Source organism: Anoplolepis gracilipes, chromosome 1 (assembly GCF_047496725.1).
Source record: "Anoplolepis gracilipes chromosome 1, ASM4749672v1, whole genome shotgun sequence".
NCBI lineage: Eukaryota > Metazoa > Arthropoda > Insecta > Hymenoptera > Formicidae > Anoplolepis > Anoplolepis gracilipes.
Genome location: NC_132970.1, coordinates 4,604,239 through 4,619,878, shown reverse-complemented (window position 1 = coordinate 4,619,878; position 15,640 = coordinate 4,604,239). Strand labels below are relative to the sequence as shown.

Below are 15,640 nucleotides of genomic sequence, written 5' to 3'. Positions count from 1 at the left end.
TAAGATGTTCAAAGTCCTAATGGAATCTATTTAATACATACGTGTTTGTATATTTCTGAAACTTATACATCTACGACACCTATATATAAAGATAACACGAGTTTGCTACGTGAACGTTTAATTTTCTATCATTTAACGCCTCTTTTCCGATGCCACTGATAGATCTTCAGTCTCTGTAGAAGAAACGGCGCGCGGATTCACTGTCAGATTATGATGAACTAACTGCTCGATAAGTTTGACCGCTTGTGAGCCCTTGTAAACTTTCTGCTGGCTCGTGTCAATGCCAATGCCGACGAGATCGCCAGCTTCCTGGAACGCCTTGTCTGACAGATTAGATTGAAGGGACTCGTCCATGTACGGCGCCTGCAGTAATATAATCTTCTCGATAGGTATCGAATCCTTGATGATGGATCCCGGTTTAAGTGTAGTGAATTTCTCCTCCGTCTCGCAGGTACGTTTACGCTTGTCCTCATTTGTCATCGCCCAATCGTAAAGGAGATGTCGAAAGTCCTGAGCGGCGCTCGTCCCTTCAAGCTTGTCATCATTATGCAACTTGTCACGGCTCTTTTCCAAATAATGGACCAGACCGAGATCAACAAATCTGTCAATCATTCTCCGCTGATCATCCGGTGATAAGTTTGCTTTCTCCTTTATATTTACAAGTTCATGCTCATTGGATTGTCGAGTTTTCTTGGGACACATAGTTCTGCAAGGTCTTGTACCTGGGTTCATTGTGTATACTTTCAAAATTTTGAACTTTAATTGCGAATCATATCATCCTAAATATATCGTGAACACGAAAAGTCATGTTGGTATACCTATGCATTCTTGTTTCTGTCTCGGCACGCGACCTTTGCACGCGTCTAAATTTGCCTGCTTATCGTCCTCTCCAGGTCGCGCACCAGGTCTTACGCATTGAACCTTGCGACGTCTCAGACCCTTCTTTCCATCACAGGCGTTACATTTACTCCATTGACTTACTCGCCATCTATATCATTGATAAATAACAATCTATTTGCTTTATATTCAAATTTGTTAAACGAACGCTAATGTGTGTATGCAAAACGCTAAATCGATGTTTATGTGATACTGATTGTGAGTTAACGTTTCATTTATTGGTAAACGTATGCGGACATTAGGTGTAAATATTATGATAACATCGCATTAAAAAAAAGAATTATGATCAAGTGAATGGAAGCCAATAATGCGGAGAAATCTTTATCGCAGTATAGTCACTATTTTAACCATTGAACAAAAAAGATATTATATATATATAAAATATATATTATATAATTTTCATAAAATCTTTTAAAATAATAAAAGAAAAAATAATTATAATTCACCGAAATAATACGCAATAGCGGATTGACGAAATTGTGATTTGTAAAATATTGATAGATCCAAAGTTTATATAAAATAATATATAATTAATATTTTAAAAATAATATTTTTTATTAAAAATCGAAAAATTCTAAATTGTTAATAATAACTTTACTCTTTTCTCTGGTTCGCACAATACTATGCAAATTAAATTAACAGTTAGACATGATAGACGTGAACCATTAAAATTCATAACTACTTGATATCTCCTTATCACTAATGCATTTTGTGAGATAATTCAATGGTAGAGAACAGCTTGCTTTGTTACTCGTTCGAGTTTCATCAAATGACAAGCAACAGTATATAAATAATAGCAGATAAATCACCATCACCTCGGTAAATATTTATAAAAATTTTAAATAAAATTAAAATAAATCCACGTAAAAATCATTTTTTTGAATATAATTATTTCGAATAAATCTCTTTCTTTGCTTTATATAAAATTTGGATATATTTCTGTTTTACAGAAATCATCACACGCTCATCAACTATTATGCATCGTATTGGTAAGTGTTCAATTGTATATGTATATACTTATATGTATTGTGTGTAAAATCTAAAATATTTTTATAAATATATTTTTATTTAAAATATATTTCTTACTATCTTAATAACTTAATTGCTGCTTCGTTTAGCAAATTATTTTACCAAATAAAAGTCTACAAAACGTCTATATTTTGATCGATACTTATAGACGCGAAACTCATGATGTCTGAAACTTGCAACTTACTTTGCGGGACAAGGGGTTTGATTGCAAACGCGACTTTTTGCTTCAGGACGCGGTATTCCGTCACAGAAGTTGGGCGTTACCCGCCCACCTTGTTCTTCAATGCAGGAGGGTTCGGATATCTAATCGATAACATGTACGTCACATAAAAGCGGTCACATTCGCGGTCGCGTCAAACGCGCGCGCATTTAATGTTGTCATGTTAATTACCATCGTACCACCGTCGCATTTAGCACTGCACTCTGACCACTCGACGAAATCCCACATATATTTGGGTGTGTACGATACATTTATCGATTTTACGTAATATTTATAATCTATTCCGGGATTGTCTTGAGGATTGAAGAATACATACTAAAAAAGTTGTAGCCGTTGGATAAATAAAAATTATAAACATTTACTATTTAACTATTTTTTAATTTAATTTTTATCATAGCATTATGCAATATTATGATAAAAATTACAGAATTTTAATTAAATAATTATTATTCGTGCAACGATAATCTTTTCTGACCTATGTATTATTTGAATATTAAATACATATAATATTTCATGATTAATTCACATATCAATCAAGGGAAATGAAAAAATAATATAAAATGTTTAATATAAAGTCTTTATGAACCAGAAAATATTTTACGATATATAAATTTATTATAAAAAGATGAGCTAACGGTATTTAATTTTCATCAGACGATGTTTGCGCAAAACTGGTCATTACATCGTGATATTGAGATATTCGTTGAAAAATAAACATAACATACTTGTATCTCAATATCTTCGGATATCGGACCTTTCATTTCCACTACTTCCTTGTCCGGCTCCGGATGCGTGTAGATAATCATCGTTCCAGCGCATTCATAATCTCCGCTTTTAAACTCACGGCTACGTGAACGACGACGTCATAAAAATATGCAGTAAACACGCGCATGAAAAACATGCTACGCGTTTATCATTATTGCAAAATATATCTGTGCGTATCAATTTCCCGGATGTTTGTGTGTGTGTATGTGTTTGTGTATGTGTGCTATAAACACTATAAATTAAAAAGGAAACGGAAAAAACGAAAGAAAAAAAAAGGAGCAACTTTCTCGCGCAAAAAGTTTACAAAAGCTTACTTGTCTCCATTGATACAATATGTTTTATCCTTTTCAAGTTTCACGGCCAGTATATTCTCGCTAGGTTTTCTCTCAGAAACTTGTATACTGCGAGCTCCCTTCGGTATTGTTACAATCTTCGTGTACGCTACAAAGAGAGACGTACGATGTATCGTGAAAAAGAAAGTGAGCCAATCCCACATGGCAAACTGCGCGCACAATCTAAAAATTTACCGCTTTGCAACACTGTTTCAATGAATTCGCCCTCCACCGGTCTGCACTTCGTTCCATCACCTTTACAGATGCCGCATTTATCCTCAATCGCGTCCGAGCCTATCACCCAATTGCATCCGACTTTCTGCAAGGCGAAAACTTGTGTTAGAAATATTTAAAATGTTAAAAAATGTCATATCATACCACTTGATATGGGTGGAATTGTAAAATAATCTATTCTCTTTAAAGAGATATTTATAAAGATTATTTTTCTTTTTTTTATATAAAAATGTAATGCTCGAATAATATCGAAATTTTATTCTTAATACACTATTATCTACTTTTTTGGTATTAAGTCTTTGATTATTCGAGTCTATTGTGATATATTACACGTAGTTCTGGAGAATTTATATCGTTAATTAATGGTAGATTACTCTAACCATGAACAAAACAATTACAAACGTGCATGTAATAAATACCAAGAGGCTTACCACTAAATTTAATTATGTTGGAACAACGCAAAGGTTGTCATGGAAGTATTTAACATGCCTGCTATTAGTTATCGCATGTACATTGTTAATTTGATTACAAGAACATGTTTATCCTCTGTATTGCAAACATGTAATATTTGAAAACAATTTCTGTTAAGTAAAAATTTTGAATTTGTGAAGATATTTAAAGACATAAAAAATCATAAATATGTACGAAATTATCATAAAAACTTGAAGATAATAATATAAATTAATGTAGTCTTAGAAAAATTGTGAAAAAGTATAAAAAAAGAGGTCGAGAGAATTGGACGATTTTTAGCGGAAGATTTTGATCAGAATAGCGCGGTAATTTCAGTGCGATAGCAAGTTACGATTTCACACCCTGCACGTTCCGGAAATGCACATATAATTGGTCCCAGCTTTGCAGGGCGTCGAATCGTTCGCCGTTGGCGAGATCTTCACGTATGTGTTCTTCTCGTTGATACAGTAGAGCGCACAGGGTTCTAATTTCGCGTCCATGTACGGTTTCCATTGATGAAGCCCGTCCGTCAGTATCTCTTCGTTGTCGTGTTCCGAGCACTGCACCGCGCGGTACGGTGGTTTCGTCGGGTCGCAGGGCTGTGTAATTTAGTGCACAGAAATGTTACGGCGAATATGTGACGGAATTCCATCCCGTATGGAACAGCATACGGGAAAATTGCGACAGCGTAGAGAATCGTCGCGCGTGTATAAAAAGAATTAAAACATTTTGGCAAACTTCGTTGCGGGGAAGCTCGCGATAATGATACTTTTTCTTTCCTTTTCTTCCCTTTTCCCTTTCTCTATCTCTTTCTAAATTGAATTTGTGACAGCATGTTGTATTATTCGCATTACCTTTCGTATATCTCACTGTTAGGAAACATAAAAATCCCATACGCGTGTGACGACGCAACGCTGTCAGCCACCTCACCGCGATAATCTGAATAAAACAGGGACACACCACCAGCATCCACGCGCGTGTGTAGCATGGAATTTGTAATTCAACCGGCAAAGTGTCGGCTGGAATAATCATGCGGACAATGTCGGAGTATCGCGGAGAGGGCGAAACCCGACTATTGAAGCGCTCGCTCGCTAGAGATAATGGCTCACGAGGAGCAACGAAAGGCAGATGCAATTTACCGTAGTGTTGCAAGTGAAAAGTCTCTTTCTCTCGCCGATGCAGTATCTACCGCTGTTGGCCGGTATCGGTCTGTCGCATTCTCTCTCGGAATATTTCAGGCCACCGCCGCAAGTTCTACTGCAAGGACCCATGGGACCCCAATCGCCCCATCCGCCGTGAACCGCGGCCGGTCGAGTGCCCATGTCCACGCATTTCTTATGCACGCACCACTGGATTTCGCGCGCGCGCGCGCGCGGCCACATACACATACGCACACACAGCACACTCTTTATATTACCCTTTGTTCCGCGGGTTAGAAGAATGCAATATGTCTCGCGGGCTACTCTCCGCCTCGCGCGAATACCAATTTCCAGCGCGGTGAGTCGCGCGAAGTTTCCTGACACTTCAATTTATTTCCCTGGCGCGATTAAATCTACGTCCGCCGCTCTCGCGAGCGCGCCGAAGGCAACGAAATCTACATCCGCGAGGAGCGACGCGCGCGAGAAAGGTGCGCCGTTTAATAAATCTCCCGATGCAGGGAGAGGGACAGAGAAAACGTCCCTTTTATTTCGCTACATGTTTCCGACGGCGTTTCGGGACGCGGATCGCGCCTCGCAAATAGCTTTCGACGCAATCGCCATTTACGCTCGCGTTCGTTTAATAATTGATGTCACCTCGCAGCGACGTATTATTTATGTCGCCGGCAATATCTGCGGATGCATAAACAACGACGCTAAGCGACTGCTAAATAATCCGCGCTGGGAATATATTTCGCCGAGGAAACAGGTTCTACGTAAGCTGCGCGCACCTTGTTCTCACCGCATTTCGTACCGTCAGCCTTTGGTGTCCCTAAGGAGTAGCAGCTCGTGTTGGTCAAGCACCACAGAGTCTCGCAGCCGGTTGTCTGAAATATACACATAGTACATGAGCAAAGAGCCTTGCCTAATGAGATTAGTCTTAAAGGAGTAGAATGAGACAGAGCAACTCGAGCGCAATCTTTGACAGTATCATACTCTTTGGAAATGTTACAATACTAAAACTTAACTACACTAATATCAATAGAGATAAATGTGCGTAAACATAACTTTTGTCCAATTTGCTTAAATAATTAATATTTCTTCGGTACGATTAAATGTAAAAGATAGAGTTATTATAACAATTAAATTAAATTATTCAAGTAAACGATGAATGATTAATAAAAGTCACTTTATTTTCGACAACCAACTGAAACACCGACCGTAAGTAGTTGATATATGACGGTAAAATTGACTTTAATAAGGAGAAACTTCAATCTCGATGAATAGTAATTTGTAACTTGTGTTTATTAGATCGAAAACGCTAGGAAGTCATATAAAATCTAAAATATTACATGAGATTGCGGGCACACTTTCGAGCCAGGAAATAACATGTCACATTGGAAGGTAGCGTCGTACATAGCACCCGGCAACATGTTCGGATATTTTAGTTTTTCCGGGGGATTTCTTGGATTGTTGATTAAACATTCGCCTAATCCGCTCCTTATTTATAGAAAAATGTCATAAAATTATTATATTACCAATTATATTTGCAAAATTAAGTATTATATTAGTATGTACTACATGTAATGACCGTTTTTATAAACAAATCTTAAAATTTTTGTACTTTATTATTGTTATTAATAAAGAACGTAAAATGGAACACCATTTTTTTAAATAAAATTAATTATATTACAATTTAATAATAATGTTATAAGATAATTTAAAAAATCTAAAGAAATATGCAAGTTCGGAAAAGAGAAATAATATATTTTAATTAATCAGAATATGTATTATACGTTCATAATGAAAAAATATTTTCACAAAATTATGTTATGTGCCTCATGATGTTGTACGATACATTTGCATAAAACTGTATATCATTGTATAATTAAAAACGGACAGTATATATAAATTTCATTTACTCGAAAAAAGCTGTTATAAATTTCTTACTGCAACTCGACCATCTAATAGTATATAGGAAGACAATAGGAGACATAATAAAGTAGCTGTCATCTGTGTCCATTGAGGGGCATCCGCTAGTCTGTGGCTCGTCGTGAGAACAACCCATTCTATAAATTTAAATACTCTATAAAATACGTTTTTATAACTAGAATATTAGATTAGAAGTTTTCGTGTTAAAGCACAGAATGTTTAAATTTTGCATTTTTATTTTATTGGAAATTTTTTCTATATCTTTCACAATACCTTTAAAAATTTCACTCTTTCTATCATTTCTTTATTAAAGACACTTTATACACATAATTTTGAATGAAATGCATGATGGATACAGTACACGTGACCAATTTCATGAGCAACCACGATGCCAAGCAAAAGTCCACTGTCTTCATTGATGCAAGCAGCCTTTGGTGGATCGCAGGCCGCAGCGACATAAGCGAGACCCATTAAATCACAATTGGTTCCCTCTGAGCAAATATCGTATCTGAGAATACACGCGAGTTAAAATGCGATGCGCGTACGGCGATTAAATCGATGGCTGGAAAAATTACCTTGTAACCAATACTGCGATATCATAATGATTGGGATGCGTTTCATCCTTCGGATTCATTTTCTCCGCCCATTTCGCGAAACTTTCCAACGTTTTCTCGGCATCTGGACTAATGAGCAAATCTATCTACAAGCACATAGCATCGAGTTTCGATAAATTCGAATATCAACGTCACACATGAACAAATAGTGCTTTTAATTTGATTAAAAGGAGCTATATACACATTTTTTTAATTAAAGAAATTAAATGGACCATTTCTGATGTCTATACGACCATACATTGATGCTAGCCCAAGTAATTTCGCACAAGTAAATAAAACAATAATATTTATATTTATTATATTATCAATAATATTTACTGTGCTGCAATTTTCTCTTTCTCTTTCTCTCTTTTCTTTTTTCTCTTTCGCTTTCTTTCTTTCTCCTTTTCTTATTAAACACCTTTTTTCATTTTCATCTTATATTATCGCATATTTTATTTATTCGCATCTTTTAATTGTTATCTTATATTATCTTTATTTTATACAGTTACCTCCTCCTTCTCCTTCTCCAAATATATCATGCGTACTAAGACGGCATCTATTTGATTTCCCACAGAATTGTCATGATAAAAATCGGATACCATATTCATGATCGTCAAGAGATATTGCTCGTAATCAGTGTTATTATGAAAATCAAGAAATCTCCGATCGGCGATTAATCCAATTTCTATGTAACGGTGTACGCTGTGCGTACCGGCGGATATTGTGGCGTCGCGCTTCGCACCGAGAGAATTATTTTCCATTAGCTGCATTTGCCTTTTAGCCAACTGTTCCGCCCACGCCGACTCCCAGTTGTCTATTAAAGCGGGAATGAGCTTTCACAAACTACACGCCATTATTTGTCACTTGTTCGTAACTATGCGAAATCCTCTCGTGTTACGCTACATAATAAATATCTACGTGACATGGTTTTGGAATTATATCATCTCAAGTTAAAATAAAAAATGAGATATACTTAACAATGTCTAGTCTCGTTCAAAAAATTACTTTTAGGAACAACAAAAAAGATGAACATTAAGAATAAAGATAACGTCTGTAAAAATACTAACCGCTCGTTCCACAATGTCTTTTCGCTATAACATTGGTTTGTCCTTTTCTCTCGTGTGGTGCATTCCGTTTGTAAGCTACGTGAACGTGCTGGCCGTCCACGTCGGGTTCCGCCTGATACACTGGCTCGATGAAGTACCGTCCGTGATTAGTTTGCACGTAACCAGCCTGCGCGTGAGAGGTGTGTCACATTGCCGATAATAATAGCGGTAGAAAATAAAATATCGACAATGATGTTGTAAATGATTACAATATAGCATTTTAGTTGATTGATATAAAGTTGCTATATTGCAAGATTCTAAATGCTAAAGGTACATTAAAGATTAGCGCATTTTTATTATTATATTAATGTATAAAATTCTATGTGTCTAATATGTTGTAAACAATATTTTCTTCCCGCATACTATACATTAAACTTTATAAATAATTGAATTAATAAAAAGTTCTATTTGATCAAGTTAATTTTCAATATTTTGTATTAGATATTGCACATTAAAATTTATAAATAATTGAATTAATAAAGATTTTTATTTGATCGGATTAATTTTCGACATTTCGATGTAGATAATTTATATCAAATTAGATAAAAAATTATATTAGATTAGAATTTTGAATCTAACGAACAGCAATAATATCTTCATATTATATATGTACGTTATAATATATCAAAGATGTTATATAGAGATTAATAAAATCGATGATGCCAATATTGTCGACATTGTGAATGTCATAATGAAAAAGGTCGAACAAATTGCTTTTTACGTGACATTTCATCTGTCCTGCTTAAATGTTTACAAAAAAATCCTATATTTATCAGATCATCTACGGATGCAAATTTACATCGACGAAAAAACGTGCATCGCGACTTTACATTTAATGGTTTAATTAGGCACTCGACTCGTTTCATCCAGCTTGCAGTTTATTTATTGAAAATAATAAATCGTGGCAGAAAACTACTTTTAAGAGTCTTAAGAGTATCGCAACATAATATGTTCATCGTTTCAAATATATATTGAGATAATTATTAAATTTGCGTACAATAATAATTTTAATAAATTCAATTTTTTTCATATCGTCATTGATCTCGTAATTCATAAAAAAGTATACTTTACAGAACAAAGAATCGATAGTATATACTTATAGCTGTCACGTAATTCTTACCAAATTGTTCGTTCTATTTTTACTACTATCCGGGAAAAGCTACGTCACGTAGTCAAACTGGCGATGCAATCTGGTTGAAGTGCGCCACAATATTGCGTTTCTGTTGCGTCGATTGAGTGACGGCGTGTTATACACAGCGCACTTACAAGTCTGATAGAGTTTTTTATTACACTTAAAATCAGATACATTGATATAGTTAATGCGTATAAAAAAATTGTGTTACCCTGTAATCATTCATTGTAAATATCGATCCGTTTATATTTTTATTAACCGGACGAAACATAATCGCAAAATTCAAGAAAATCAAAATTTGCAAAATTGGTCCACATAATGTATTAGCAACAATATAAATACAGAAAAATGTGCGTCTTATGTTCCAATTTCAAAATCTCACCAAAATAATACTGCGTCGACCTCATATAAACGTCTAACGCTCTAAATGTTTAAAGATATGGCGTGTTACCAAAATAGCTTTTAGCATCGTCTACTGAGAGGTTTTGTTATATATATATAAATTGAAATTACATCACGAACTCTCTCTAACTCGTAAACATTTTATTCTGTCATATATTACTATGGTAAGATTCGCAGACCTAATAAAATGTAAGAGTTTGTTGTAACCCTAAAAAATTTGTAATATATAATATATGTATATAAATATATATATATATATATATATATATATATATATATATATATATTGTGTATAGGTACATTAAATTTCGATGGGATTTAGAGATTTTCCAGTGCAAACCTTCTGCAATATCTAATTCGACTACAATCGCAATTCTCCTCTCGCTTCGTTAACGTTAATCTCCCGAAGGAATCCGTGGAATGCATTATGTGCACCAACCACACGCTTGCAGTCACTTCGAAATTCTGTTCTATCTCCAGTAGCACACTCATTAAAATTAATCATAATCCGTACAACCCATGCGCATAAAGATTAAAATCCAACTCGTAGTATTATCAGATATCACGTTAACATTTCTTAATTAAACTGATCAACTTTTCCCGTAAAAAAACAAATGATCAATCACGTACTCATATTAATTAATTTATATTTAAAAATATAAATAATTAATTTTATATACAATGTCTAGCTGAAAAAACATGTACGACATATAATGGCAAATATCTTATTTCTTCAGTATTTCTTCAGTAAAAATGTTAAAGTATCAATAATTTTTGAGTTATAAGCGATTTTGAAAAAGAAAGATTTTTTTACAAATTAAATTGGGAATTTTAAAGATTTAACACAATTAAATACTTCAGTTAATTTCAGGTGGAGTTTACTTTAATAAAATGTTTATTTAAGGCTTAATTACAAAGATATAAAATGGCAAAAATTTGTTGGAAGGTTGTTAAAAATTGATGATCTCTCTCGACATTTTTACTAAGAAAAAACATCTCCAAATTGACCAGAGAATCTGGCATTACATGACATATATGTTTTTTCAGTTACATCTTGTATATATATATATATATAATCATTGCATTACGTATCCACAGATGACAATAGAAAAATATATCAGATAAAATATATATTATTTTATTATTATTACATATATATATATATATATATATATATATATAACGAATATACGTACCTATATAAGCTAATTAATTATGGCGTTATTTACAGGCATAATTCCTTAATAAATCAAAAGTCTCTTTATATGAAAAAAAATACTCCTATACCGTATTCTACCACCGTATTGTACGGTGACTAAGCACAAACGTGCTTGAAATTCTTCCCTCGGTTCGTTAACACTGAGATTCTGGAAAGGGAGTTACACGCAAAGCGTGGATATATATTATACTAACCACGCCGTCGCACAGAGACAGGGCTGCTCTGGAATTGTCGTGCCCTCGAATAATGCCACGATAGTGACACTGCCGATCGGATGCCCTTCTGAATCTTAAGCCCTCATCGAGATTAGTGCTGATTCCGGCTCCCCGTGTTTCTACCACCATGTCAGGCGAGATGAATTCATGGTACGGGCTGAGTTCCACATGGTGATCGATCCCGTTGAAGGGTAGCACCAGGTGCAGTTTATCGATCGCCCCGAAGGATCGCTTGTCCCGCTCGCTGATATCTCGGCGATTATAGAAATTCGGCAGGGAATAGGTGCTGAAGCTACCATCGTTAGACACTCGTCTCGGTATCAAAAGTTCCGGTCCGTGAATGTCTCGAGTGTATCTAAGTTATTCATTTAAAAGAAATAGTCACTGACAATGATGTAAGAACGTTAAAAATATATATAAATATTTCTTTCTATTTTAAAAGATTGTCAGATACTCATTTTTTATCATAACTGTCATTTTAGATCTGATGACAGTATTGATATGAGATTTTATTACGACCAAATTGATGGCGATTATGAAATGTCAACACTTACCTACCATGGTATACATTTCCAGGCACGTTGGCATATTTTTCAAGTATGTCGCCATCGGCAATCACGGTGAAAAGCGTTAGAAATGTCAGGAGTACAATCATTATGGCTGGCTTGCGCTAAATCAGCCTCAACACGTGAAGTTGCCGGGTATCATAAACAGCGTAGGAACGAAATTATTTCGAATAAACATAAACATATTATATATCCAATTAAATTGCATATAATGCACCGAAAACTCAAATAATTGGTTTATATACTGATGTAGCTAGCGGCATCAATAACACAAAAAGCAATGATACAATTGGAAACATTGTAAATAAAATATTCGCAATTATTTATTATTTTGATAGAATACTGTCACGTAAATAATTGTTACAATAACGTAATTTAAGAGAAAATAAGAGAAAAGCCTCGTCTACAATAGCCGTAGAACGTAAGGTCGAAAATGCTTGACTGTCATTGGTCAATTTGCTTGCGACCTTATGTTCTACGGCCATTGTAAATGACCTAAAAGAGAAAGAGAGAGAGAAAGAGAGAGAGAGAGAGAGAGAGAGAATTTATGAATGTATATTGCGTGCTAAATGAGATATTATTTCATGGTAAAAATAATTATTTCATTAAAGTCTATATATAAAGAAAAAGATATAATAGGTATCATAATTTGCATTATAAATGTATGTTGTTCAAATCAAATTTATTGAATAATAAGTTAAAAATAATATTAAAATATAATAGAACATTAATTAAAATAATAATTTTAATTAAACATAATATGAATCTTATTAAATTTACAAACATTTATTATTATCGCAACTCTGGATATTGTTATGACGTAAGGATAAAATTCATAGAAATAGATAAGATTAATAAAAAATTAAGCTTTTAATAGCGTGCAAATATATTAATATATTATAATATTGTTTCTTATTTTCCGTTTAGGCATCAAGAAAGCAATATTTTATTTTCCGATACAAATTCGATATTACATATTACTTTTCGTTACGTCATCCATCTAGGCCTTATTTAATAAATTTCTTTATATAATACATTCCTGGAAGGCGTTATCGGGAAACGGAACATAAAGCAATAGACGACCTGAAACCTGAAAATTCGTGCGAATGACTTCGTACGACGCGCGACGTTTAGATTTCACAGAAGGGTGAGCCGCATTTAAAGTTAGGAGCGACATATCATGTGCAGATGTTATCATTCGTATTATCGACAATGACGTTCACTCAATTTTGCGCTTAGCTTGCAGTAACAGCGTTTTGCATACACTTGTTGCACATGATTCAATGCCTATAATAAGAAAAAAAAAATAACTTATTAATATCACACAAAAAACAGTTTATTTAAAAAGTGTTAAATAAAAAATACATGATGAAATAGTGTAAAAATATCGATGATGTAAAAATACCGGTAAAAATAAATAAATAAATTTCAGCATCATATATAATTTCAGTTACACTTTTAACATCAATATTTTTTCACAGTTTTTTTTCAAGTAAGTTTGAAGTTAGATTATTATCATTCATATATGCCCAAACTTGTATTACGAATAAATATTACAATACTTAAAAAATTATTTTTATAATGACAAGAATATATTTTAAAAAATTATTATAAAGATTGTAAGTTTTATTTCTCAACCCGCCCACTCGATTCAATGAATACATGCAAGTCTACGTATGGCTATGCTCAATTGAGCCAAATATGGACTGAATCGGCCTTCGGGATAAGCCTATAGTTTAATCTTAATTTATTTTTTGGTTACGTCAAACAAGAATAATTGATGCTTTGTTATATTAAGTACATTCAAATGAAACATAGACTGAGGGTTTTATGGAAAACGACCTTAGTCCACATTTCAGTTGAATGTACCATATATGTACGTTAAAGCTCGAGGATAGTAAATCAAAACGGCTTCTACGGCCACCGCTCTTCTACGTGTGCAAGAATCGGCAATAATGGTGCATAGATAATCGATGACTTTGCATATAAAACATAACATCATAAATTTCCGGGCCAAAGAGAGAGTAAGTTCGATGAATAAATTAAACATCGCGATGTCGACCAGCTAGAATCAGCGGCGCCATCGATCAACGATCGCAACAGCTTTCCAGTGAAGACAATGAATAAATTACAGGATGATATCCTACAATCAACAGCATCTATTAACGTGAACGCTAAAAATCCGTCGGATCAATCAATCGGTTGTATATAGCGGCCGGCGTTTGCAAAATTTAGGATTTACATTAGGATTAACATTTGTAAAACTTATTCTTTACATTAAGATTTTTTCATGTAATGTACAAAAACAGCTATATATTATACAAAAAGTTACAATTATATATACAGTATATTACACATATAATTGAATTGTATATAATATCAGTTTTTTATATTAATTTCTAATCGTTATAATTTTTTCTTCTTTCATCTTTTATTTTTCATTAGTATTGATTATATTATAGATATTGCCATTACGTAAATCTTAATAAGAGTTAAACCGAGCTTGGAATATAATTACAGTATTTCTCTTTCCTTCTTCGTCATTTCACTATGTCAACCCTGCAGATATATTCGTTCAGCGATGAGAGGTGCGGATGGAAAGTTGCGGGTGGTCTTTTCGCGCTCATCATTCCGGCTTGTCGATGACAACCGGTCGTTGGCCGGCTGGATAATTAAAGACCTACCTGCGAGCGCCGGAAGGGGGAAAGGGGACGTGCTAAATTGCCGGGGCACGGTGTCTAGGGATGATGCCATGCGAAGGCATGCATGGCACCCTGAGGCGACGCGACGGGCTCCGTCGACGCGATGTCATAGCTGATGGCGGTGAAACGGAAAACACGCATCGGCGTATCGAGAGTCACGGCCGGTTATTCGTTTTAGCGCGTACCACATATCGGCGACGTTAAAAACGATCGACGGCAAACGCGCGCGAAGCGTAAACGGATGAGAGAGGAAGACAGAAGAAACTTGTCTCACCGTTATTTACGGTCGTCACTCGTGGATTTTGCATAAGCGGCTCGTCGAGCGAGAAAGAGAGAGATTAGGGTGTCCCGACGACGAGAGCTTCCTTCCTCAGAATCCCGCCTAATTCCTGTTTATATGACATCGGGGCGCGGTCGAGCGTGACATGGAAAGGGAGTTGGAGAGAGAGTCGCTCTAGTTTTCTTATAGACGATTTAAATGGCGTTCGCGTAACAAGAAATCCGTATCTGTTTATTTATTCAATTATTGTTGCAATTGTTGTTTTTATTGTGATTAACTATATTAATTAATTTTGCATTAATTTCGAAAATTATTCTTTACGCTTTTTTTGACATGTTTTTTGCTCGCGTGTTTTACGAACTTTCATCAAATTTAAATTATTACAATTAAAATTATTACATACACGTTCATATAGCGTTTTATATTA

The 15,640-nt window shown here is 34.5% G+C and overlaps 1 protein-coding gene across 1 annotated transcript; it reads right to left on the bottom strand.

Annotated features, from left to right (window-relative positions):
- Positions 1-115: 115 nt before the first annotated feature.
- Positions 116-12,488, bottom strand: LOC140666017 (A disintegrin and metalloproteinase with thrombospondin motifs 7). The gene is made up of 18 exons (XM_072892718.1): positions 12,220-12,488; positions 11,645-12,020; positions 8,659-8,824; positions 8,101-8,405; positions 7,571-7,695; positions 7,357-7,503; positions 6,986-7,132; positions 6,416-6,563; positions 5,855-5,950; positions 5,067-5,276; positions 4,290-4,526; positions 3,439-3,562; positions 3,226-3,352; positions 2,872-2,992; positions 2,318-2,461; positions 2,111-2,229; positions 819-988; positions 116-722 (listed from the first exon to the last, which is right to left on the bottom strand). The coding sequence occupies exons 1-18, from the start codon at positions 12,318-12,320 to the stop codon at positions 133-135; spliced, it is 3,453 nt and encodes a 1,150-aa protein (XP_072748819.1). The 5' UTR covers positions 12,321-12,488; the 3' UTR covers positions 116-132.
- Between the last annotated feature and the right edge of the window lie 3,152 nt (positions 12,489-15,640).